General features: G+C 48.5%; 1 protein-coding gene across 1 annotated transcript in view; it reads right to left on the bottom strand.

Annotated features, from left to right (window-relative positions):
- The window catches only part of EGFLAM (EGF like, fibronectin type III and laminin G domains), a 354,680-nt gene that overhangs the window by 73,739 nt on the left and 256,660 nt on the right, over positions 1-24,281 (bottom strand). Inside the window, exons 10-11 of the mRNA XM_063961208.1 lie at positions 9,013-9,113; positions 7,524-7,624 (exon numbers count right to left, since the gene is read on the bottom strand). Of these exons, the coding sequence (XP_063817278.1) occupies positions 7,524-7,624; positions 9,013-9,113 (202 nt within the window). The remainder of the gene's footprint in view (positions 1-7,523; positions 7,625-9,012; positions 9,114-24,281) is intronic.

Genomic DNA, 24,281 nt, shown 5'->3' with positions numbered 1-24,281 from the left:
GAGGAGGATGTTTACAGAGGGAGAGGAGGATACTAGGGGGAGAGGAGGATAAATGATTACAGAGGGAGAGGAGGATAATGATTACAGAGGGAGAGGAGGATAATGATTACAGAGGGAGAGAGAGATAATGATTACAGAGGGAGAGGAGAATAATGATTACAGAGGGAGAGAGAGATAATGATAACAGAGGGAGAGAGAGATAATGATAACAGAGGGAGAAGAGGATGATGTTTACAGAGGAAGAGGAGGATACTAGGGGGAGAGGAAGATAATGATTACAGAGGGAGAGGAGGATAATGATTACAGAGGGAGAGGAGGATAATGATTACAGAGGGTGAGAGGGATAATGATTACAGAGGGAGAGGAGGATGATGTTTACAGAGGGAGAGGAGGATAATGATTACAGAGGGAGAGGAGGAGGATGTTTACAGAGGGAGAGGAGGATACTAGGGGGAGAGGAGGATAAATGATTACAGAGGGAGAGGAGGATAATGATTACAGAGGGAGAAGAGGATAATGATTACAGAGGGAAAGGAGGATAAATGATTACAGAGGGAGAGGAGGATAATGATTACAGAGGAAGAGGAGGATAAATGATTACAGAGGGAGAGGAGGATGATGATTATAGAGGGAGAAGAGGATGATGTTTACAGAGGGAGAGGAGGATGCTAGGGGGAGAGGAGGATAATGATTACAGAGGGAAAGGAGGATAAATGATTACAGAGGGAGAGGAGGATAATGATTACAGAGGAAGAGGAGGATAAATGATTACAGAGGGAGAGGAGGATGATGATTATAGAGGGAGAAGAGGATGATGTTTACAGAGGGAGAGGAGGATGCTAGGGGGAGAGGAGGATAATGATTACAGAGGGAAAGGAGGATAAATGATTACAGAGGGAGAGGAGGATAATGATTACAGAGGAAGAGAGAGATAATGATTACAGAGGGAAAGGAGGATAAATGATTACAGAGGGAGAGGAGGATAATGATTACAGAGGGAGAGGAGGATAAATGATTACAGAGGGAGAGGAGGATAATGATTACAGAGGGAAAGGAGGATAAATGATTACAGAGGGAGAGGAGGATAATGATTACAGAGGGAGAAGAGGATGATGTTTACAGAGGAAGAGGAGGATACTAGGGGGAGAGGAAGATAATGATTACAGAGGGAGAGGAGGATAATGATTACAGAGGGAGAGGAGGATAATGATTACAGAGGGTGAGAGGGATAATGATTACAGAGGGAGAGGAGGATGATGTTTACAGAGGGAGAGGAGGATAATGATTACAGGGGGAAATGAGGATAATGGGGGAGAGGGAGATAATGATTACAGAGGGAGAGGAGGACGATAATGATTAAAGAGGGAGAAAGGGATAATGATTAAAAAGCGAGAGGAGGAGGATGTTTACAGAGGAAGAAGAGGATAATGATTACAGAGGGTGAGAAGGATATTGATTACTGACAGAAAGGAGGATAACAGAGGGAGAATGGGATAATCTTTACAGAGGGAGAGGAGGATAATGATTACAGAGGGAGAGGAGGATAATGTTTACAGAGGGAGAGAAAGATAATGATTGCAGGGGGGGAGGAGGGTCATGATTACAGGGGAAGAGGAGGGTAATGGTTACAGAGAGAGAGGAGGATAATGATTGTGGGGGAGAGGCGGTCATGATTACCGGGGGAGAGGAGGGTAATGATTACAGGGGGAGAGGAGGGTAATGGTTACAGAGAGAGAGGAGGATAATGATTGTGGGGGAGAGGCGGTCATGATTACCGGGGGAGAGGAGGGTAATGATTATAGGGGAGAGGAGGGTAATGATTATAGGGCAGAGGAGGGTAATGATTACAGGGGAGAGGAGGGTAATGATTACAGGGGAGAGGAGGGTAATGGTTACAGAGAGAGAGGCGGTCATGATTACAGGGGGAGAGGAGGGTAATGATTACAGGGGAGAGGAGGGTAATGATTACAGGGGAGAGGAGGGTAATGATTACAGGGGGAGAGGAGGGTAATGATTACAGGGGAGAGGAGGGTAATGATTACAGGGGAGAGGAGGGTAATGGTTACAGAGGGAGAGGAGGATAATGATTACAGAGGGAGAGGAGGATAAATGATTACAGAGGGAGAAGAGGATAATGATTACAGAGGGAAAGGAGGATAAATGATTACAGAGGGAGAGGAGGATAAATGATTACAGAGGGAGAGGAGGATGATGATTATATAGGGAGAAGAGGATGATGTTTACAGAGGAAGAGGAGGATAATGATTACAGAGGGTGAGAAGGATATTGATTACTGACAGAAAGGAGGATAACAGAGGGAGAATGGGATAATCATTACAGAGGGAGAGGAGGATAATGATTACAGAGGGAGAGGAGGATAATGTTTACAGAGGGAGAGGAAGATAATGATTGCGGGGGGGAGGAGGGTCATGATTACCGGGGGAGAGGAGGGTAATGATTACAGGGGAGAGGAGGGTAATAATGATTACAGGGGAGAGGAGGGTAATGGTTACAAAGGGAGAGGAGGATAATGATTACAGAGGGAGAGGAGGATAAATGATTACAGTGGGAGAGGAGGATAAATGATTACAGAGGGAGAAGAGGATAATGATTACAGAGGGAAAGGAGGATAAATGATTACAGAGGGAGAGGAGGATAATGATTACAGAGGAAGAGGAGGATAAATGATTACAGAGGGAGAGGAGGATGATGATTATAGAGGGAGAAGAGGATGATGTTTACAGAGGAAGAGGAGGATAATGATTGTGGGGGAGAGGCGGTCATGATTACCGGGGGAGAGGAGGGTAATGATTACAGGGGAGAGGAGGGTAAATGATTACAGAGGGAGAGGAGGATAATGATTACAGAGGGAGAGGAGGATAAATGATTACAGAGGGAGAAGAGGATAATGATTACAGAGGGAAAGGAGGATAAATGATTACAGAGGGAGAGGAGGATAATGATTACAGAGGAAGAGGAGGATAAATGATTACAGAGGGAGAGGAGGATGATGATTATATAGGGAGAAGAGGATGATGTTTACAGAGGAAGAGGAGGATAATGATTACAGAGGGTGAGAAGGATATTGATTACGGACAGAAAGGAGGATAACAGAGGGAGAATGGGATAATCATTACAGAGGGAGAGGAGGATAATGATTACAGAGGGAGAGGAGGATAATGTTTACAGAGAGAGGAAGATAATGATTGCGGGGGGGAGGAGGGTCATGATTACAGGGGGAGAGGAGGGTAATGATTACAGGGGGAGAGGAGGGTAATGGTTACAGAGAGAGAGGAGGATAATGATTGTGGGGGAGAGGCGGTCATGATTACAGGGGAGAGGAGGGTAATGATTACAGGGGAGAGGAGGGTAATGGTTACAGGGGAGAGGAGGGTAATGGTTACAGGGGAGAGGAGGGTAATGGTTACAGGGGAGAGGAGGGTAATGGTTACAGAGAGAGAGGAGGATAATGATTGTGGGGGAGAGGCGGTCATGATTACCGGGGGAGAGGAGGGTAATGATTGCGGGGGAGAGGAGGGTAATGATTACAGGGGAGAGGAGGGTAATGGTTACAGGGGAGAGGAGGGTAATGATTGTGGGGGAGAGGAGGATAATGATTGTGGGGGAGAGGAGGATAATGATTGTGGGGGAGAGGAGGGTCATGATTACAGGGGGAGAGGAGGATAATGATTGTGGGGGAGAGGAGGGTCATGATTACAGGGGGAGAGGAGGGTAATGATTGTGGGGGAGAGGAGGGTAATGATTACAGGGGAGAGGAGGGTAATGATTACAGGGGGAGAGGAGGGTAATGATTACAGGGGAGAGGAGGGTAATGATTACAGGGGAGAGGAGGGTAATGATTACAGGGGGAGAGGAGGGTAATGATTACAGGGGAGAGGAGGGTAATGGTTACAGAGGGAGAGGAGGATAATGATTGTGGGGGAGAGGAGGGTAATGATTACAGGGGGAGAGGAGGGTAATGATTACAGGGGAAAGGAGGGTAATGATTACAGGGGAAAGGAGGGTAATGATTACAGGGGGAGAGGAGGGTAATGATTACAGGGGGAGAGGAGGGTAATGATTACAGGGGGAGAGGAGGGTAATGATTACAGGGGGAGAGGAGGGTAATGATTACAGGGGAGAGGAGGGTAATGATTACAGGGGAGAGGAGGGTAATGATTACAGGGGGAGAGGAGGGTAATGATTACAGGGGGAGAGGAGGGTAATGATTACAGGGGAGAGGAGGGTAATGATTACAGGGGGAGAGGAGGGTAATGATTACAGGGGAGAGGAGGGTAATGATTACAGGGGGGGAGGAGGGTCATGATTACAGGGGGAGAGGAGGGTAATGATTACAGGGGAGAGGAGGGTAATGATTACAGGGGGGGAGGAGGGTCATGATTACAGGGGAAAGGAGGGTAATGATTACAGGGGGAGAGGAGGGTAATGATTACAGGGGGAGAGGAGGGTAATGATTACAGGGGGAGAGGAGGGTAATGATTACAGGGGGAGAGGAGGGTAATGATTACAGGGGAGAGGAGGGTAATAATTACAGGGGGAGAGGAGGGTAATGATTACAGGGGAGAGGAGGGTAATGGTTACAGAGGGAGAGGAGGATAATGATTGTGGGGGAGAGGAGGGTAATGATTACAGGGGAGAGGAGGGTAATGGTTACAGATGGAGAGGAGGATAATGATTACAGGGGAGAGGAGGGTAATGATTACAGGGGAGAGGAGGGTAATGATTACAGGGGGAGAGGAGGGTAATGATTACAGGGGAGAGGAGGGTAATGATTACAGGGGAGAGGAGGGTAATGGTTACAGATGGAGAGGAGGGTAATGATTACGAGAGTCAGAAGGATAGTGATTACAGAGGGAAAGGAGGATAGCAGAGGGAGAGGAGGATAATCATTACAAAGGAAAAGATGGATAACAAATTATTACAATTATCAATTAGATGATGGGTGAGAAGGATAACAAACAGTAAAAGAAACAGGACAAATTTTAGAGGGAGTGAGGGAAAACAAAGACAAAGCTCACAGAAAGGACTATATTTAAACCACTGGAGTCATGCATTAATGGATTAGACTAACATGACAGTCACAGAACTCACAGCGCAGGAATCAGAGCACAGGACTAACAGCAAAGCGCTTCACAGAACAGCACTAACAACACAGTGCCTAACAGCACAGGAGTAACCATACATCACCTCAAGCACGGGGCTCACAGGACAACACTAACAGCACAGCACCTCACAACGAAGCATAGGACTAACAGTACAGTGCCTCAAGCATAGGACTCACAGCACAGGACTAACAGTACAGCACCTCACAGTACAGGACTCAGAGCATAGAACTCCCATCAAAGGACTCAGAGCACAGAACTCACAGCAGGACTAACAGCACAGGACTCACAGCATAGGACTAACAGCACAGCACCTCACAATGAAGTACATGACTAACAGTACAGTGCCTCAAGCACATGACTCAGAGCAGAGCACCTCACAACAAAGATCTGGACAACTGGCTCAAAAAACATAGGACTCACAGCACAGGACTCAGTGAAGCACAGGACTCACAGCACAGGACTCAAGAGCATAGAACTCACAGCAAAGTACTCAGAGCACAGAACTCACAGCAGGACTAGTATCACAGGACTCACAGCATAGGACTAACAGCACATCACCTCACAATGAAGCACAGGACTTACAGTACAGTGCCTCAAGCACAGGACTCACAGCAAAGAACCTCACAACAAAGAACTGGACTAACAACAGCACAAAAAACTTAGGACTCACACACAGGACTTACATCAAAGGATAGGACTAACAGTAGAGTACTTCAAGCACAGGACTCAAAGCACAGCACAGGACTAACAGTACAGCACCTCACAGCACAGGACTCAGAGCACAGAACTCAAATCAGGACCAACAGCACAGGACTCACAGCATAGGACTAAAATCACAGTGCCTCACAATGAAGCACAGAACTAACAGTACAGTGCCTCAACCACTGGCAACACAATGAAGAACATGACTAACAGCACAGGACTTGAACACAGGACTCACAGCAAGCCCACGACTAACGTAACAGAACTAACAGCACAACACAAGACTCACAGCATCAGACTCTCAGCACAGCACTTCACAGGACTCACAAAACAGCGCCTCACCACACAGGACTAACAGCACATGACTAAAAGCACACCATCTCAAGCACAAAACTCACAGCACAGGACTAACAATGCAGCACCTCACAGTACAGATTTCAGAACACATAACTCACAGCAGAGGACTAACAGCTCAGAACAGGACTCACAATACAGTTCCTCACAGTATAGGACTCACAGCACAGAACAAGAGTCAGCCAAGGATTCACAGTACAGGACTTCCAGCACAAGACTCACAGCACAGGACTCATGGCACAAGACTCACAGAACAGGGCTCAGGAGTCACAGGACTTCCAGCACAGTGCCTCATGTCATGGGACTCAAATTACAGTGGGAGATAAGGTGAAGTGACTGAGACAGTGATTACATTGCAATAAAATTACAATTAGATTTAGTACATACTCTTTCCCCTGACAGAACTGAATTGCAGCAGAAATATATTTCACGCCTGACTGAAAGAAACAAGTTAAGATGTGACCTGAATGTGGAATTTTATTCTTCCCTAGAGCTTAGTACAAACCAGCAGTAGGACTGTAGGCAAATCCATTGAACTATAACTTCTTTTTTCCTCACCTCTGGATCATTTCTTATAGTTTACAAGACCTTTTTTTTAAATCCTGTCTGAGGTGCCCATTTGTGAACATAAGTGTCATCTTCTATTGCTGCAATCTAACATTAAGGTATTCCTATGTCAGGTGAACAATACTGAAAACTATCCAGAACTACTGTATAAGGGGGGTCATTCTGGAGCCCTCAGTCTGCCAGGCTGCTTTACGGAGCATGCTCGGGAACCCAGTGTATGTGTGACACTGAGAGCTCAGTACGAGCCCATAATTCGATGATGATGATGATGATGATGGTGATGATGATATAATAATCATCATTTACATTTTTTATTATTATTATTATTATTATTATTATTATTATTAATAATAATAATAAAAGCATTTTTTGAAAAATAAACTATAGTTCTATCTTGGGATGGGACAATAGCCTCATTCATTTTAAATAAATTTTTCTAGCTTCCACTTAACTCTTGAGGCATCTATATTTGGCCAAACGCTATAATATTAGATTTGTTGGTTTGTGAACGGTTTACAGCACACTTAATTAGACCAGCCATGACACACAGTGCCGGAGAGATGACAGATTTTTCTCTCAATTGCGGACTGTCCTTTACAAGAACAACTGCCGCCATGAAACAAACGATGACATTTAATCAGTGTAATATGAATATGTAACCATTTATGGTGCAGGCACAGATGTGCAGAGCCCTCTACTTGCCTGACAACTGGTGATTAATGAGCCACTTGTGAGGGTAACAGAGGGCGGGATCCTTTGTCATAGGAAACTTACCGGAACTGAACGCTCCTGCGAATTATAGCCAATGACATGAAATCTCCTCGACCGTACTCATTTTCACCGCAGTAGAGGAGTAAGCCATCATCCCCTTCAGCCTGACACCAAACACACAGACAAAAGGGTCAGTCAAGTATAGACTCAAATCACATTTCAAGTGGGAAGAAAACAAATTATTAGCACAGGGAGGGAACACTATAAAAGTGGTAACATATATTGTAATGCACCAATAGCAGGAAAAGCAATCAGTGACTCCTGGTGACCTTTAGACCAGTGGCTCTCAAACTCCGTCCTCAGGACCCCACACAGTTTTCCAGGTCACCCAGCAGGTGCACAGGTGCAGTCATTACTCACTGATACATTTTAAAGGATCCACAGGTGGAGTCGATTATTTCACTTGCAATTCTGTGAGGAGACCTGGAAAACATGAACTGTTTGGGGTACTGAGGACCGAGTTTGAGAACCTGTGCTTTAGACAACTGGAATACTGCAGGGGGCAATACTAATATTATAAATGCCCCTACCAATAATTAAACAAGTGAAATGCACTTCTCTTATAATAATGGTAACAATTTATTACTAACCCTTGGCATCACTTTCATTATGGACAGCCCCCATGAAGTTCCTCGTGTCAAGGGTCACCGGTCAATTGATTGGCTGCATTGTCAAGAATACTATTTTAACCCACAATGGCTGCCTTCTCTTTGTAAACGTTAGATCATGCTTACCTACTTTCGAGGTCCAAGGGGCAAGTGCAGGGGCATGACAACATGATTTGATTTATCACAGCCGCAATTCAGCAGGGGGAAGGCCCGTGTCATCACGGCCAGGCCACACCCACTTTACAGGCATACGCCAGAAGGAAGTTTAGAGCAGACTAAACTTATGGTCACAAAATTACTGGAGCCCACAGTATGTAATTGGCATCCCACTAAAACAGTCAGAATGTTTGGTGCTTTACAACTAACAATAATAATTATATTTCAACAGTTATGTTAGCCCATGTGCAGGAAATGGTTCAGTGGTAAACAATGGAAAATGGAAACACTTATTTGTAAGTAAAGCAACTGGTCAAAACCATGCTGCACTGCAGGTGGGGCAGGTGTAACATGTGCAGAGAGAGTTAGATTTGGGTGAGGTGTGTTCAAACTGAAATCTAAATTGCATTGTAAAAATAAAGCTTTTGAGGGCTACATTCAAAAGCAGTCGGTATTTACCCTGCACAGAAAAAAAACTACATGGGGGAGATTCAATTGTTTGAAAAGTCGGTTGAGTATCTGTTTTTTCCTGTCTATTAGGAAAAAACAGACACCCAACTGACTTTTCAAACAACTGAATATCCCCCAATGTGTTTGCTCCCCTTGCATGGCAACATGGTGTGTTCCAGACATACACAAAGTTTTTTCTTTTTTGCTTTACTTACAAACATAAATCAGGCCCACTTTCTCTAAGGACAACTTTCTAGGTTACAATGAAAAAATCTTACCCTGAATTCAACAGTGATCTGAAATGTCTGGTAGGAATTTTTCAGTGGCTCAAATGTCATGTAGGAATGCCCGTAAAACTGAGGATATTGTACGTTAATGTCTAAAACAAAAGGAACATTTAGTTAGAATAATGGCTTTTTTTTTTTTTTTTAAAGCAAACTAAACACAGAAAAGATAGTAGTCAAGGGGTAAAATGGTGAGACAAGCTGTATAAACCGCTAAGGCAAATTTGAATTCTTTGGCACACCTTGGCTTCAGCTATTAAGTGGCGTTTTAGTTTTCATGCCAAAAAACTAGACGTGGTATATAGTTCCTCCTCCTACAGAAGATGTGGATTGGAAAAATTAGAATAAGTACAACTTTCCTTTAATTAAGTGTAGACCTCCATAATGAGATCATACCACTATGGATGGTGTAATGGATAGAATTACTGCCTCACAGTGCTGAGGTCATGGGTTCGATTCCCACCATGGCCCTAACTGTGTGGAGTTTGTATATTCTCTCCGTGCTTGCGTGGGTTTCCTCCGGGTACTCCGGTTTCCTACCACAATCCAAAAATATACTGATAGGTTAATTGGATCCCAACAAAATTAACCCTAGTGTGTGTGTGTGTGTGTGTGTGTGTGTGTGTGCGTGTGGTAGGGAAAATAGATTGTAAGCTCCACTGGGGCAGGGACTGATGTGAATGCACTGGCGTTTCTATAATGGGTGAAGTGTGTGTGGTGCACATGGGCCCCTGAGCCCAGAGGGGGCCCCCACTACACACACTGCACCCATTTTTTAAATACTCACCCCTCCGAAGTCCAGCGCCGGCATCCGCAGCGCTATTAGAACTCTGTGAAAATGGCTCAGCTGCCATTTTCACGGAGTTCTGCGCATGCGCAGTAGAGAAATCTCAGGGAAAATGGCCACTGCGCCATTTTCCCAGAGATCTGTGCATGCGCAGTAGAGTCTGAGCCCTCTAGTGCTCAGACTCTACAGCGCTCCTGGCAGAGAGTAGGGGGCCCGACGGAGGAGGCTGAACACGGGCCTCCTCCTCTCTTAAAACGTTCCTGTGTGAATGGGCAAATATTCTCTGTACAGCGCTGCGGAATATGTGTGCACTATATAAGTAACTGGTTATAAATAAATAAATAAATAATACTTTAGAAAAAAATTATTTCAACGTAGTTACCAACCCATAAAAATTACAGAACATAACAGTAATGTCAGCACCGGACGGAAGCTGATTGGTTGGTACTTTATCTCTCTCCAAAGCTTGATACATCTTCCCTATAACAAGTTATATCTCTAAAAAAAGATGAAATAAGTTTTGTTTTCATTCTTGCACAGCACCCATTAAATCCAATAAGGACTGCAGGAGACATGAGAAGGTGGAGAAATCACTGATTTCGCCACACTTTCATGTAGCTAGAAAACAAAAGTATGTCTTTCACCAGCGAAAATCCTGTAGAAAAGCCATATATTTGTTTATTAAATATACTTTGACCCCTACATCACTAACTATGCACTGCAGTTGTCATATCCTACACCTTGGGACACCATCCTAATAAGTCTGACACAGGACAGAAAGCTAGGACTGCAGTAATTTGAGCTGCTGGGACATCAAGCTTCAACAGTTTCAGTCATTTATCATGTTTACAGTGACTGTTAACTTCAAAGATAATTGATTTTAGTATTTCTTTGGTTAACTGAAATGAACAAGCATAGCGTACTGTAACAACATCTTAGGGGCGATTTCAATTCGCGTCGAAATCGCAGTAATTTACTATGATCGCCGTTTTCACCACATTATTGTCTTTTTTGCAGCAATAATACCACACACAGTATGCCCTCCCGCGATTTGCATATTCAATAAAAAAATTGCGAAAACGGGATTACTATGAAAAATTGGTGTCGAAAGTGAAATGAGAAAAATTTGTACATTTGCCCGTAACCCCCCAAAAAAGCTAAATTAACATCGGATAACAGAACAGAAGTTTATTATTGGTTAAACTACAAGTATTTCTGGTACATACATTGGGTCAAATGGCTGTTAAATGCAAAAAAAATGTAAATGTAAAAAAATGACAGCTATTTTTTTTCCAGCAAAGTAAGTGTTCTGATTACATTTGGGGTACATAAAATGGGTATAAGTATATATTTGGGTCATTTTAGGGGACTTTAAAAAAAAGTGAAAACAGACCGATTACTCCCACCTGTCTAAAAACACTTGTCTCACTCATAAAGCACCCCAATATACCTGCCCCATACCGTGTCCCCCAATATACATTATTTTGCACTTTTTAATGACATGCCTAATTAGTAATTATGGGGGTGTCCCAGGGGTGTGTGGATTATTAGATCGACACTTAAAAGGTCTACAGTCAATAGGTCTAGTACTAACGGTAGACATGCATTAGGTTGCCAGGGTCAAAAGGTCGACATAGAATAGGTAGACAGTAGGAAAGGTCAACAGGGTCAAAAGGTCATCATGTTCAAAAGGTCGACATGTAAATGGTCAACACAAAAAAGGTAGACATAATTTTTTTTTGGGGGGGGGGTTGTTTTGTTACTTTTCCGCCACAAACAAGCCCCTTTAGTGGACCGCATCCCCTCGCATGGCTCACTTCACTCGCCATGCTTTGGGCAAGGTTACTATACCCAATCGTAGTCCACGTGTTTTTTTTTTAAATTCCTTTTTTTCTACTTTTTCATACTTTGCCATCCAGTATGAAAAAGTAGAAAAAAAGGAATTAAAAAAAACAACAACTTGTGTCTGCCATATGCGCGTCGACCATTTCATGTTGACCTTTTGACCATGTCGACATTTTGACCCTGTCTACCTGTTACATGTCGACCTTTTGACCATGTCGACCTTTTGACCCTGTCGACCTAATGCATGTCTACCATTAGTGGTAGACCTATTGACCTTTTTAGTGTAGATCTATAGCCTGAATACCGTCCCAGGAGTTTTGAACTAAGAGGGTCATTCCGAGTTGATCGCTAGCTGCCGTTGTTCGCAGCGTAGCGATCAGGCTCAAAATTGTCATTTCTGCGCATGCGTACGGGCCGCAGTGCGCACGCACGACGTACTGTCACAAAAAACTATGCAGTTTCACACAAGGTCGAGCGACGCTTTTCAGTCGCTCTGTTGATCGGTGAATGATTGACAGGAATGGGGTGTTTCTGGGTGGTAACTGACCGTTTTCCGGGAGTGTGCTAAAAATGCAGGCGTGTCAGATACAAACACAGGCGTGCCTCGGGAAATGGGGGAGTGCCTGGCTGAATGCAGGGCATGTTTGTGACGTCAAAACAGGAACTAAACATTCTGAAGTGATCGCAAGGTAGGAGTAGGTCTGGAGCTACTCAGAAACTGCTTAAAAATATTTCAGCACTGTTCTGCTAACTTTTCGTTTGCACTTCTGCTAAGCTAAGATACACTCCCAGAGGGTGGCGGCCTAGCGTGTGCACTGCTGCTAAAAGCAGCTAGAGAGCGATCAACTCGGAATGAGGGCCTAAATCCCAACATTTTTAACTTAAAATAGGGATTGAGTTGATGAACTGAAATTTGAGGTAAAATGACTGCAAATACATTTTTCTCGGACAAGTGAGTAGGCGCGTTTCGCCATTCGCGGTAAATTTGCTAATTGACTTCGGCCCTTATACCATAGGCATGATATTCTTCAGAATCCTACAGCTGTATGTACATGCAGTTGTATATTTCTACTCACAACTCAATCCCACAATTACGCTGAATGGGTTATGAAAGTGGAAGGCATTCTGTCCTGCGGAATGTGGAAATACAGCCGCCAATAGTTCTGGTCCAGTAAGCTACAGCTGGACCCAGGGCTAATAAATGACCTTCTCCAGCCTGAATGCCTCCCAGCCCAAATCAGTGATTGGGCAAAGGGTAAGTTTTACCATGGATTGCTCCTTGAGCAAACCTACCCTTGTTTTGTGTACAAAGAATTGCTATTGTGAGAAAGTTATCAAATAAAACATGACGAGCTCCCTGTACACATATGAATTTCATTAGTTAATAACAGTGGTTGCACTATTAAATCTATTATAGACAGTGGATGAAATGAAGCATTGATTAGGGCATGTACTAAATGCTAGGGGGAAGGTCGGCTGCATGGTCTGTGTGTAAAGCACATTGATTCGTCAATATGCACATGATACACAAGCTAACAGCGCCAGACCGGTGATGTCAAATGGACCGCAGTATGAAAATCTCAGCTACACTTAATTCCGTTTACTTTTCCAGCCAATCTCTGGGGCCATTAGCAGAGGGTTTTTTTCCATGTGTTCCTGCCAGAATCTGCCTACGAAAGGACATCGATATTTACATTTCTTCATCTGCTTTAGCTATTTACAATAACAGACGGTAACCCTGCATTATTAAGTGACTTTGCTAATCTAGGGAAGATTTACTAAAGTGCAGACCGTGTGGTTTTTTTTTGTACATTTTGAGACTTATTAATGTCCAATCCACATTTCTATACATCGCTAGATCTGCAAACGCAATCCTGTTTTTTTACAAATGTAAAGCATAGAAATCGTGCGATGTATTAAGCAGCGGTTTGCCGCCTAATAGACAATAAATAATTTACAGCAGACATGATTATGATAAGTGATATAGCTTAAACCACATGTCGTCTGTCAGAGAGGGTAAAAAAATACAATGAAATCAAAATAGCCCAAAAATAACATATTCCTTCTCTAATACAAACAGTCCTGCCTACTCAGCGCTGGGCCCAGTCTTCTACAGGACCCTGAACATAGAGCGTACTGGCACAATGCTACATAGCACTGACCCTCCCCGAGCACCGCTGGCAGTTGTGTTACAGGGTAATACTGTCCAAATACAGCGCAAACACTTGTGGCTAGCATGGGCCAGCAGGCACATTGGCATCAGTGAATACTTGCCCCTATAATTAAAAAAAATAACTTTGCCCCCATCACCACCACCACCAAACACCTCCACCAGCTCTAGTGGTAGAATATCTAGGCTATTTTCTCTATAACAGGGACAGTAAAAGACTTATGACCACACAGGCAGGTGGTACTGTAGGTGAGTACTGGGGTAATCAAAAAGATTGTGAGCCCTGGAGTAGCAAGTTTGCCCTCTGTACCTGACCTCCACTATTGGACATTAAAAAAGCAAGAACTCTGAAGAAGGACTAACTGTCAGGATCCCTCCTTTCCACAACTGGTAAAACCAGATGTGGCAGTACATTTGTAAGGATGTGCCCTGTGGGCACATCTGTGTTGTCCCTAGTTGGGGACAGCGCTGGGGCAGCTTGTCTGTCCCCAGCGCTGGGTGCGTGGCGGCGGCGGGTGTCCGGTGCAGGGATTACCCTTTTCCCTGCACCGGACCCCAGGCTGGAGGGTTTGAATGTTGGCGCCCTCCGGGAGCCAATCGCGGCTCCCGGAGCGGCAGCCAATAGGAGAGAGACGCGGCGAGCCAATCGGCGCTCGCCGCGTCATAGGCCCCGCCCCCGGCGTCTGACGTCAGACGCCGGGCGGGAGCCAGAGCGGAGGACGACGGCGCTGAGGAGCGGGAAGAGGAGAAGACGTCGCGGGCGGGAGCCGAAGAGGACAGCGCGCGCGCAGAAGAGCGCGAAGAAGGAAGAGGAGCCGGACAGGAAACAAGGACTGCGTGGAGGAAGACGACGACGGCCGCAGGGAGAGGAGCTCCGGTGGCCGCTGAAGAGGCCTGAAGACTCCAGCCCTGGGAAAGAAGATGTCCAGCGGCGGCTGGACGCGGCGATGCGACGGCGGCGCCGCTGGCCAGGACGGGCCAGCGGCCGAAGAGGGCACCGGAGGCCCCCGGGTTAGGTAAGGCCTCAGTGAGGCATCCTTCCCCCCTCCCCTTTTCCTCCCTAGACCACCAGGGACGGGCATTAGGCCCGAGGGCACAAGTCAGGCACTAGGCCTGTGGCGCGGTTAGGAGATTGGGGGTCATTATTCTGATTAGGTGGTTTGGGCATTAGGCCCAAGCCACCCAACCTCTGCGGCACCAGATAGGCAGGCACTAGGCCTGGGGGGCACATGTTGGGCACTAGGCCCATGAGGATAGTCAGGCCACCGGCCTGTGGGCACAGTTAGGCGGGCATTAGGCCCGAGGGGCACGTTCAGGCACTAGGCCTGTGGGGACATTAGAGGGCGCTAGGCCCTAGTGGATTTGTGGCCAATTAGGGATATGAAAGGTGACCCTGGGCACAAGGCCCAGGTCACCCAACGGGCGGCAAGTTAGGCGGGCGCTAGGCCCGTGGGCAAAGTCCGGCCTGTGGGCAGTTAGGGGGCGCTAGGCCCAGCGAAGCAGCGTTTCCCTGAGGTGAGTAAAGGTGGTACTGGGCGCTAGGCTCAGGCCACCCTGAGAGTACGGTAGGTGGGTGAGCTGTGCGGTCCCCACTACTGGGTGTTCTGGGTCGGGTAGATAAAGGGACAGCACCGTTTTATGTTGTAACTCCGATAGTGTGTTATATGTTGTTACCGTGCAGGGCAAAGTGTATGTGTTGTGTAAGTTGTGCATAGTTGTGTTGCACCACACCCACAGAGCTAGTTTGAGGGCTCCGCTGTTGTAGATAGTATAGGGTGTGACACTAGGTCAGAGTTAGGCCCTGCACGGCTGTTTCTCTTTGCCTCCTTACAGGGACCTGTAAGTGGAGAAGATCGGAGTGCAAGACTCGTGACGGTGAGTAGCATCCGTGTACGTCTGTCCCTTGTTTGTCCCCGAGCGCCGGAGTTAGGATTGCTCACGGACGTGAGAATCCCTTTCATCACACTACGTGCGAAAGCGCGAGTGTGTGAAAGCTGGGTAGCTGAGGCTTTGTGCCGGTGATGACCATTCACCCAGCCGGTGAAGGTCGCAGCCACCCCTGGGGTATCCCCTGTTCCACCGGAAGAAGGGTCGATACCCCTTTGATGTAAACCCTTCTCTCCTCAGCTAGGTCGACGGTCAGCTCCAAGAGGGAATCGCCGTGTCCGGATCCGACTGAAAGAATTCCAGGTCCGTTGAGGGTTCCGGTACCTGAAGGTGAGAGCGAGCGGCGCCTGGTGAGTACCGAGTCTACACCTGCACGGCAGCAGGCACCACCACACGCACAGCAGCCGCACCTCTCACACTTGGCGTAGTCGGCAGGATAAAAGAGACCGGATCACGGACACGATGTGGAACGCCACCAAGAAGACCTCCCTGCGGACGGCTCCGGAGAAGACTCACCCCCGGATGTGTGCGGACCAGAGCGACTGGGTGACGGTGTCTGGGGCAGACATCCTGAAGATGGTGCAGCGGTCGGTCCAGCGTGAAAAAGAAGAGCGCCGGGAGAAGGGGCGCAAGAAGGCCGCTGTGACGCCCTGCAAGAAATGTCGGCAAACAGGTCACTTTACCGATGAGTGTACTTGGCGAGAGACGTCCCCAAAGAAGGTGGTCCAGGAAGCGGACCGAAGACGTCAGAAGGGCCAAGCGAAGGAGTCCTGGTGTTTGCTCTGCGGAAACTACGGGCATGAGCACAACAGTTGTCCCTGGGACGAAGAGTCGAGCGAAGACGAGGTTGATTCCCGGTGTGAAAACTGTGGAGATCCCCGACATCTGCTCCTGGAATGTCCATGGACTGAAGACAGGACGGACTACGAGGCCACGGTGAAGAAGATGACGGAGTCTCGTCAGCAGCTTTGGGACCGGGTGGCTGCAGAGCCTGTGTGTGCGCTCTGCGAGGCGAGAGGACATGCGCTTCCCGATTGTCCGTGGAATGAAGACCGGATGATTGCGGATGGTCGCGCCCAGAGATGGGAGGAGGAAACCAGGGAAATGGAGCGGAAGGCCTTGCTTGAAGTTAGTTCGCAGGTGCCCATTTCCTCTGAGCCGGAACCAACGGGTGAAGATTCCCCAGTGAAGGAGGTGGACCAGGAACCCGTCTTGGAGAAGGTGGCAGTGGCCCTCCCTTGTTGGAAGTGTCGGCGACCAGGACATGCGGCCAGTGAGTGCCCTTGGGAAGATGCCGCGGACCTACTCTGTCCAAAAAAAGTGACCCCAGTAAGGCAGAATCCTTTCCCGCATGAAGCGGAGGTGGACGACTGGGAGGTGAAGAGACCACGCTGTGAAGAAAAGCGTGAAGACCCAGTGACTGAGACGTCCGGAATCTCCCCGCGATGGAACCGTCCACGACCAGGACGTGCGGAACAGGAGTGTCCTGGGTACCAAGAGATGCCAGCGGAAGCAAAGGAGTACGCTGAGGAAGTAACGATGCCAGCGGAAGCGAAGGAGTACGCTGAAGAAGTAACGATGCCAGCGGAAGCGAAGGAGTACGCTGAGGGAGTAACGATGCCAGCGGAAGCGAAGGAGTACGCTGAGGAAGCAGAGGTGCCAGCGGAAGCGAAGAAGTACGCTGAGGAGGAAAGTAATACCCCAGTCCAGGTATCGGAGGAGGACTCGGACTACGGTGAGCTGTCCGCCGACGAATCCCTCCCAGAACAGATGGAGGACGACTCTGGCATCGGAAGCGCCGACGAGAGTGACTGGCAGGATCGGGTGGAGTCATGCTCCCAGTTGAATGCCCTCCGTGAAGAGGAGGAGATAGTCCTGGAGCAAGAATACCTGCCAGGAGTGCCGAAATGGACCGACGTACGGGGACAGGACTGCGTTGCCGTGGGAGGACCCGTTCCAGAGGAAGAGATAGGACCTTTGGAGATGCCCCACGAGGAAATGCGACATGTTGTGGCTGTTGCCCGGGAGGAAACGGATGCCCCGGAGGATTCCGCTGTTGGGTGGTGGTCGATACCACACCCGGAAGACAGGGACGAAGCCACAGACGATATCGGAGGCCAAGAGTGGGTGACTGTTGTCCCCGTGGAAGAAGATTCCCCTTGGTGGCCAACGTCAAGCGACCGTGAGGAGATGCCACTCCCCCAGAGGATCCGCCGATGGAGGTCAGGACGCAAGAGGAACCCGGAGCTGGAGGAGGAAGGATGTGGGGTCACAGCTGGTCCAGGCTGGGCCCCCGAATGCACCCTCGCCGGAGGGACCTCGGAATTCCCTGACCCGCGGACAATGGGCGTCGTGAGGAACTTTGTAGGGACTACAAAGGAAAAAGGGGGGGGAAATGTAAGGATGTGCCCTGTGGGCACATCTGTGTTGTCCCTAGTTGGGGACAGCGCTGGGGCAGCTTGTCTGTCCCCAGCGCTGGGTGCGTGGCGGCGGCGGGTGTCCGGTGCAGGGATTACCCTTTTCCCTGCACCGGACCCCAGGCTGGAGGGTTTGAATGTTGGCGCCCTCCGGGAGCCAATCGCGGCTCCCGGAGCGGCAGCCAATAGGAGAGAGACGCGGCGAGCCAATCGGCGCTCGCCGCGTCATAGGCCCCGGCGTCTGACGTCAGACGCCGGGCGGGAGCCAGAGCGGAGGACGACGGCGCTGAGGAGCGGGAAGAGGAGAAGACGTCGCGGGCGGGAGCCGAAGAGGACAGCGCGCGCGCAGAAGAGCGCGAAGAAGGAAGAGGAGCCGGACAGGAAACAAGGACTGCGTGGAGGAAGACGACGACGGCCGCAGGGAGAGGAGCTCCGGTGGCCGCTGAAGAGGCCTGAAGACTCCAGCCCTGGGAAAGAAGATGTCCAGCGGCGGCTGGACGCGGCGATGCGACGGCGGCGCCGCTGGCCAGGACGGGCCAGCGGCCGAAGAGGGCACCGGAGGCCCCCGGGTTAGGTAAGGCCTCAGTGAGGCATCCTTCCCCCCTCCCCTTTTCCTCCCTAGACCACCAGGGACGGGCATTAGGCCCGAGGGCACAAGTCAGGCACTAGGCCTGTGGCGCGGTTAGGAGATTGGGGGTCATTATTCTGATTAGGTGGTTTGGGCATTAGGCCCAAGCCACCCAACCTCTGCGGCACCAGATAGGCAGGCACTAGGCCTGGGGGGCACATGTTGGGCACTAGGCCCATGAGGATAGTCAGGCCACCGGCCTGTGGGCACAGTTAGGCGGGCATTAGGCCCGAGGGGCACGTTCAGGCACTAGGCCTGTGGGGACATTAGAGGGCGCTAGGCCCTAGTGGATTTGTGGCCAATTAGGGATATGAAAGGTGACCCTGGGCACAAGGCCCAGGTCACCCAACGGGCGGCAAGTTAGGCGGGCGCTAGGCCCGTGGGCAAAGTCAGGCCTCCGGCCTGTGGGCAGTTAGGGGGCGCTAGGCCCAGCGAAGCAGCGTTTCCCTGAGGTGAGTAAAGGTGGTACTGGGCGCTAGGCTCAGGCCACCCTGAGAGTACGGTAGGTGGGTGAGCTGTGCGGTCCCCACTACTGGGTGTTCTGGGTCGGGTAGATAAAGGGACAGCACCGTTTTATGTTGTAACTCCGATAGTGTGTTATATGTTGTTACCGTGCAGGGCAAAGTGTATGTGTTGTGTAAGTTGTGCATAGTTGTGTTGCACCACACCCACAGAGCTAGTTTGAGGGCTCCGCTGTTGTAGATAGTATAGGGTGTGACACTAGGTCAGAGTTAGGCCCTGCACGGCTGTTTCTCTTTGCCTCCTTACAGGGACCTGTAAGTGGAGAAGATCGGAGTGCAAGACTCGTGACGGTGAGTAGCATCCGTGTACGTCTGTCCCTTGTTTGTCCCCGAGCGCCGGAGTTAGGATTGCTCACGGACGTGAGAATCCCTTTCATCACACTACGTGCGAAAGCGCGAGTGTGTGAAAGCTGGGTAGCTGAGGCTTTGTGCCGGTGATGACCATTCACCCAGCCGGTGAAGGTCGCAGCCACCCCTGGGGTATCCCCTGTTCCACCGGAAGAAGGGTCGATACCCCTTTGATGTAAACCCTTCTCTCCTCAGCTAGGTCGACGGTCAGCTCCAAGAGGGAATCGCCGTGTCCGGATCCGACTGAAAGAATTCCAGGTCCGTTGAGGGTTCCGGTACCTGAAGGTGAGAGCGAGCGGCGCCTGGTGAGTACCGAGTCTACACCTGCACGGCAGCAGGCACCACCACACGCACAGCAGCCGCACCTCTCACACATTACATGGTATAATGGTTAGCATTACTACCTCACAGCACATATTCTCCCCGTGCTTGTGTGGGTTTCCTCTTGGTACTCCGGTTTGCTCCCATAATCCAAAAATATACTGTTAGGTTAATTCGCTCCCAACGGAAATGAACCCTCGTACGTACGTGCATGCACCTGGTTTAGAGCAGACTAGATAGGCCACGTGGTTCTTATCTGCTGTCACATTCTATATTTCTATGCTTCATATCGATACCAGAATCTTAACATTATACACTGCTCAAAAAAAAATAAAGGGAACACTAAAATAACACATCCTAGATCTGAATGAATGAAATATTCTTATTAAATACTTTGTTCTTTACATAGTTGAATGTGCTGACAACAAAATCACACAAAAATTATCAATGGAAATCAAATTTTATTAACCCATGGAGGTCTGGATTTGGAGTCACACTCAAAATTAAAGTGGAAAAACACACTACTGAACCAACTTTGATGTAATGTCCTTAAAACAAGTCAAAATGAGGCTCAGTAGTGTGCGTGGCCTCCACGTGCCTGTATGACCTCCCTACAATGCCTGGGTATGCTCCTGATGAGGTGGCGGATGGTCTCCTGAGGGATCGCCTCCCAGACCTGGACTAAAGCATCCGCCAACTCCTGGACAGTCTGTGGTGCAATGTGGCGTTGGTGGATGGAGCGAGACATGATGTCCCAGATGTGCTCAATTGGATTCAGGTCTGGGGAACGGGCGGGCCAGTCCATAGTATCAATGCCTTCGTCTTGCAGGAACTGCTGACACACTCCAGCCACATGAGGTCTAGCATTGTCTTGCATTAGGAGGAACCCAGGGCCAACCGCACCAGCATATGGTCTCACAAGGGGTCTGAGGATCTCATCTCGGTACCTAATGGCAGTCAGGCTACCTCTGGGGAGCACATGGTGGGCTGTGCGGCCCCCAAAGAAATGCCACCCCACACCATTACTGACCCACTGCCAAACCGGTCATGCTGGAGGATGTTGCAGGCAGCAGAACGTTCTCCTTGGTGTCTCCAGACTCTGTCACGTCTGTCACATGTGCTCAGTGAGAACCTGCTTTCATCTGTGAAGAGCACAGGGCGCCAGTAGTGAATTTGCCAATCTTGGTGTTCTCTGGCAAATGCCAAACGTCCTGCACGGTGTTGGGCTGTAAGCACAACCCCCACCTGTGGACGTCGGGCCCTCATACCACCCTGATGGAGTCTGTTTCTGATCATTTGAGTAGACACATGCACATTTGTGGCTTGCTGGAGGTCATTTTGCAGGGCTCTGGTAGTGCTCCTACTGTTCCTCCTTGCACAAAGGCAGAGGTAGCGATCCTGCTGCAGGGTTGTTGCCCTCCTACAGCCTCCTCCACGTCTCCTGATGTACTGGCCTGTCTCCTGGTAGCGCCTCCATGCTCTGGACACTACGCTGACAGACACAGCAAACCTTCTTGCCACAGCTTGCATTGATGTGCAATCCTGGATGAGCTGCACTACCTGAGCCACTTGTGTGGGTTGTAGACTCCGTCTCATGCTACCACTAGAGTGAAAGCACCGCCAGCTTCCAAAAGTGACCAAAACATCAGCCAGAAAGCATAGGAGCTGAGAAGTGGTCTGTGGTCACCACCTGCAGAACAACTCCTTTATTGGGGGTGTCTTGCTAATTGCCTATAATTCCCACCTGTTGTCTATTCCATTTGCACAACAGCATGTGAAATTGATTGTCAATCAGTGTTGCTTCCTAAGTGGGCAGTTTGATTTCACAGAAGTGTGATTGACTTGGAGTGTTGTTTAAGTGTTCCCTTTATTTTTTTGAGCAGTGTATATGTTGACAGCAGTATTTTACTCTAACCCTAATTGCAGACTAACCCTAATTGCAGACTAACCCTAATCACAGCCTAACCACAGACTAACACTAACCCTAATTACAGATGATCCCTAACTACAACCTAACCACATACTAACACTAACCCTAATCACAGACTAAACACAGACTAACACTAACTCTAATCACAGACTATCCCTAGCCACAGTTTAACCACAGACTAAAACTAATCCTGATCACAGACTATCCCTAACTCCAGCCTAGCTACAGACTAATACTAACCCTAAACGCAGACTAAACACAGACTAATATTAAACCTAATCACAGACTATCCCTAGCCGCAGCCTAACCACAGACTAACACTAATCCTGATCACAGACTATCCCTAACTCCAGCCTAGCCACAAACTATCCGTAACTGCAGATTAACCTCAGACTAACACTAATCTTAATATCAGACTAACCCTATGCATAATGTTGACATTTTGTCTAATATAGAAAAAATAAGAATTTACTCACCGGTAATTCTATTTCTCGTAGTCCGTAGTGGATGCTGGGTACTCCGTAAGGACCATGGGGAATAGACGGGCTCCGCAGGAGACTGGGCACTCTTTAAAGAAAGATTAGGTACTATATCTGGTGTGCACTGGCTCCTCCCTCTATGCCCCTCCTCCAGACCTCAGTTAGGGAAACTGTGCCCGGAAGAGATGACATTACTAGGGAAGGATTTGGAATCCAGGGTAAGACTCATACCAGCCACACCAATCACACCGTACAACTTGTGATAACTATACCCAGTTAACAGTATGAACAACAGCTGAGCCTCATTCAACAGATGGCTCAGAACAATTACCCTATAGTTAAGCAATAACTATATACAAGTATTGCAGAAATCCGCACTTGGGACGGGCTCCCAGCATCCACTACGGACTACGAGAAATAGAATTACCGGTGAGTAAATTCTTATTTTCTCTGACGTCCTAGTGGATGCTGGGTACTCCGTAAGGACCATGGGGATTATACCAAAGCTCCTAAACGGGCGGGAGAGTGCGGATGACTCTGCAGCACCGAATGAGCAAACTCAAGGTCCTCCTCAGCCAGGGTATCAAACTTGTAGAATTTTGCAAACGTGTTTGATCCCGACCAGGTAGCAGCTCGGCAAAGTTGTAAAGCCGAGACCCCTCGGGCAGCCGCCCAAGAAGAGCCCACCTTCCTCGTGGAATGGGCTTTTACTGATTTAGGATGCGGCAGTCCAGCCGCAGAATGTGCAAGTTGAATCGTGCTACAGATCCAGCGAGCAATAGTCTGCTTAGAAGCAGGAGCACCCAGCTTGTTGGGTGCATGCAGGATAAACAGCGAGTCAGTTTTTCTGACTCTAGCCGTCTTGGAAACATAGATTTTCAGGGCCCGGACTACGTCCAGCAACTTGGAAGCCTCCAAGTCCCGAGTAGCCGCAGGCACCACAATAGGTTGGTTCAAATGAAAGGCTGATAGCACCTTAGGGAGAAATTGGGGACGAGTCCTCAATTCTGCCCTGTCCATATGGAAGCCGCCAATTCTGACACACGTCTAGCCGAAGCCAAGGCCAAAAGCATGACCACTTTCCACGTGAGATACTTCAACTCCACGGTCTGAAGTGGCTCAAACCAATGTGATTTTAGGAAATCCAACACTACGTTGAGATCCCAAGGTGCCACTGGAGGCACAAAAGGGGGCTGAATATGCAGCACTCCCTTAACAAACGTCTGAACTTCAGGCAGTGAAGCCAGTTCTTTTTTAAAGAAAATAGACAGGGCCGAAATCTGGACTTTTATGGATCCCAATTTTAGGTCCATAGTCACTCCTGACAGTAGGAAGTGCAGAAATCGACCCAGCTGAAATTCCTCTGTTGGGGCCTTCATAGCCTCACACCAAGCAACATATTTTCGCCATATGCAGTGATAATGTTTTACTGTCACATCCTTCCTAGCTTTTATCAGCGTAGGAATGACTTCAACCGGAATGCCCTTTTCCATCAGGATCCGGCGTTCAACCGCCATGCCGTCAAACGCAGCCGCGGTAAGTCTTGGAACAGACAGGGCCCCTGCTGTAGCAGGTCCTGTCGGAGCGGCAGAGGCCAAGGGTCCTCTGAGATCATTTCTTGTAGTTCCGGGTACCAAGTTCTTCTTGGCCAATCCGGAACGATGAGTATAGTTCTTACTCCTCTCTTTCTTATTATCCTCAGTACCTTTGGTATGAGAGGAAGAGGAGGGAACACATAAACCGACTGGTACACCCACGGTGTCACTAGAGCGTCCACAGCTATCGCCTGAGGGTCCCTTGACCTGGCGCAATATCTTTTTAGCTTTTTGTTGAGGCGGGACGCCATCATGTCCACCTGTGGCCTTTCCCAACGATTTACAATCAGCTGGAAGACTTCTGGATGAAGTCCCCACTCTCCCGGGTGGAGGTC

Source organism: Pseudophryne corroboree, chromosome 1 (genome assembly GCF_028390025.1).
Source record: "Pseudophryne corroboree isolate aPseCor3 chromosome 1, aPseCor3.hap2, whole genome shotgun sequence".
Classification (NCBI taxonomy): domain Eukaryota; kingdom Metazoa; phylum Chordata; class Amphibia; order Anura; family Myobatrachidae; genus Pseudophryne; species Pseudophryne corroboree.
This window is presented reverse-complemented; position numbering and strand designations above follow the sequence as displayed.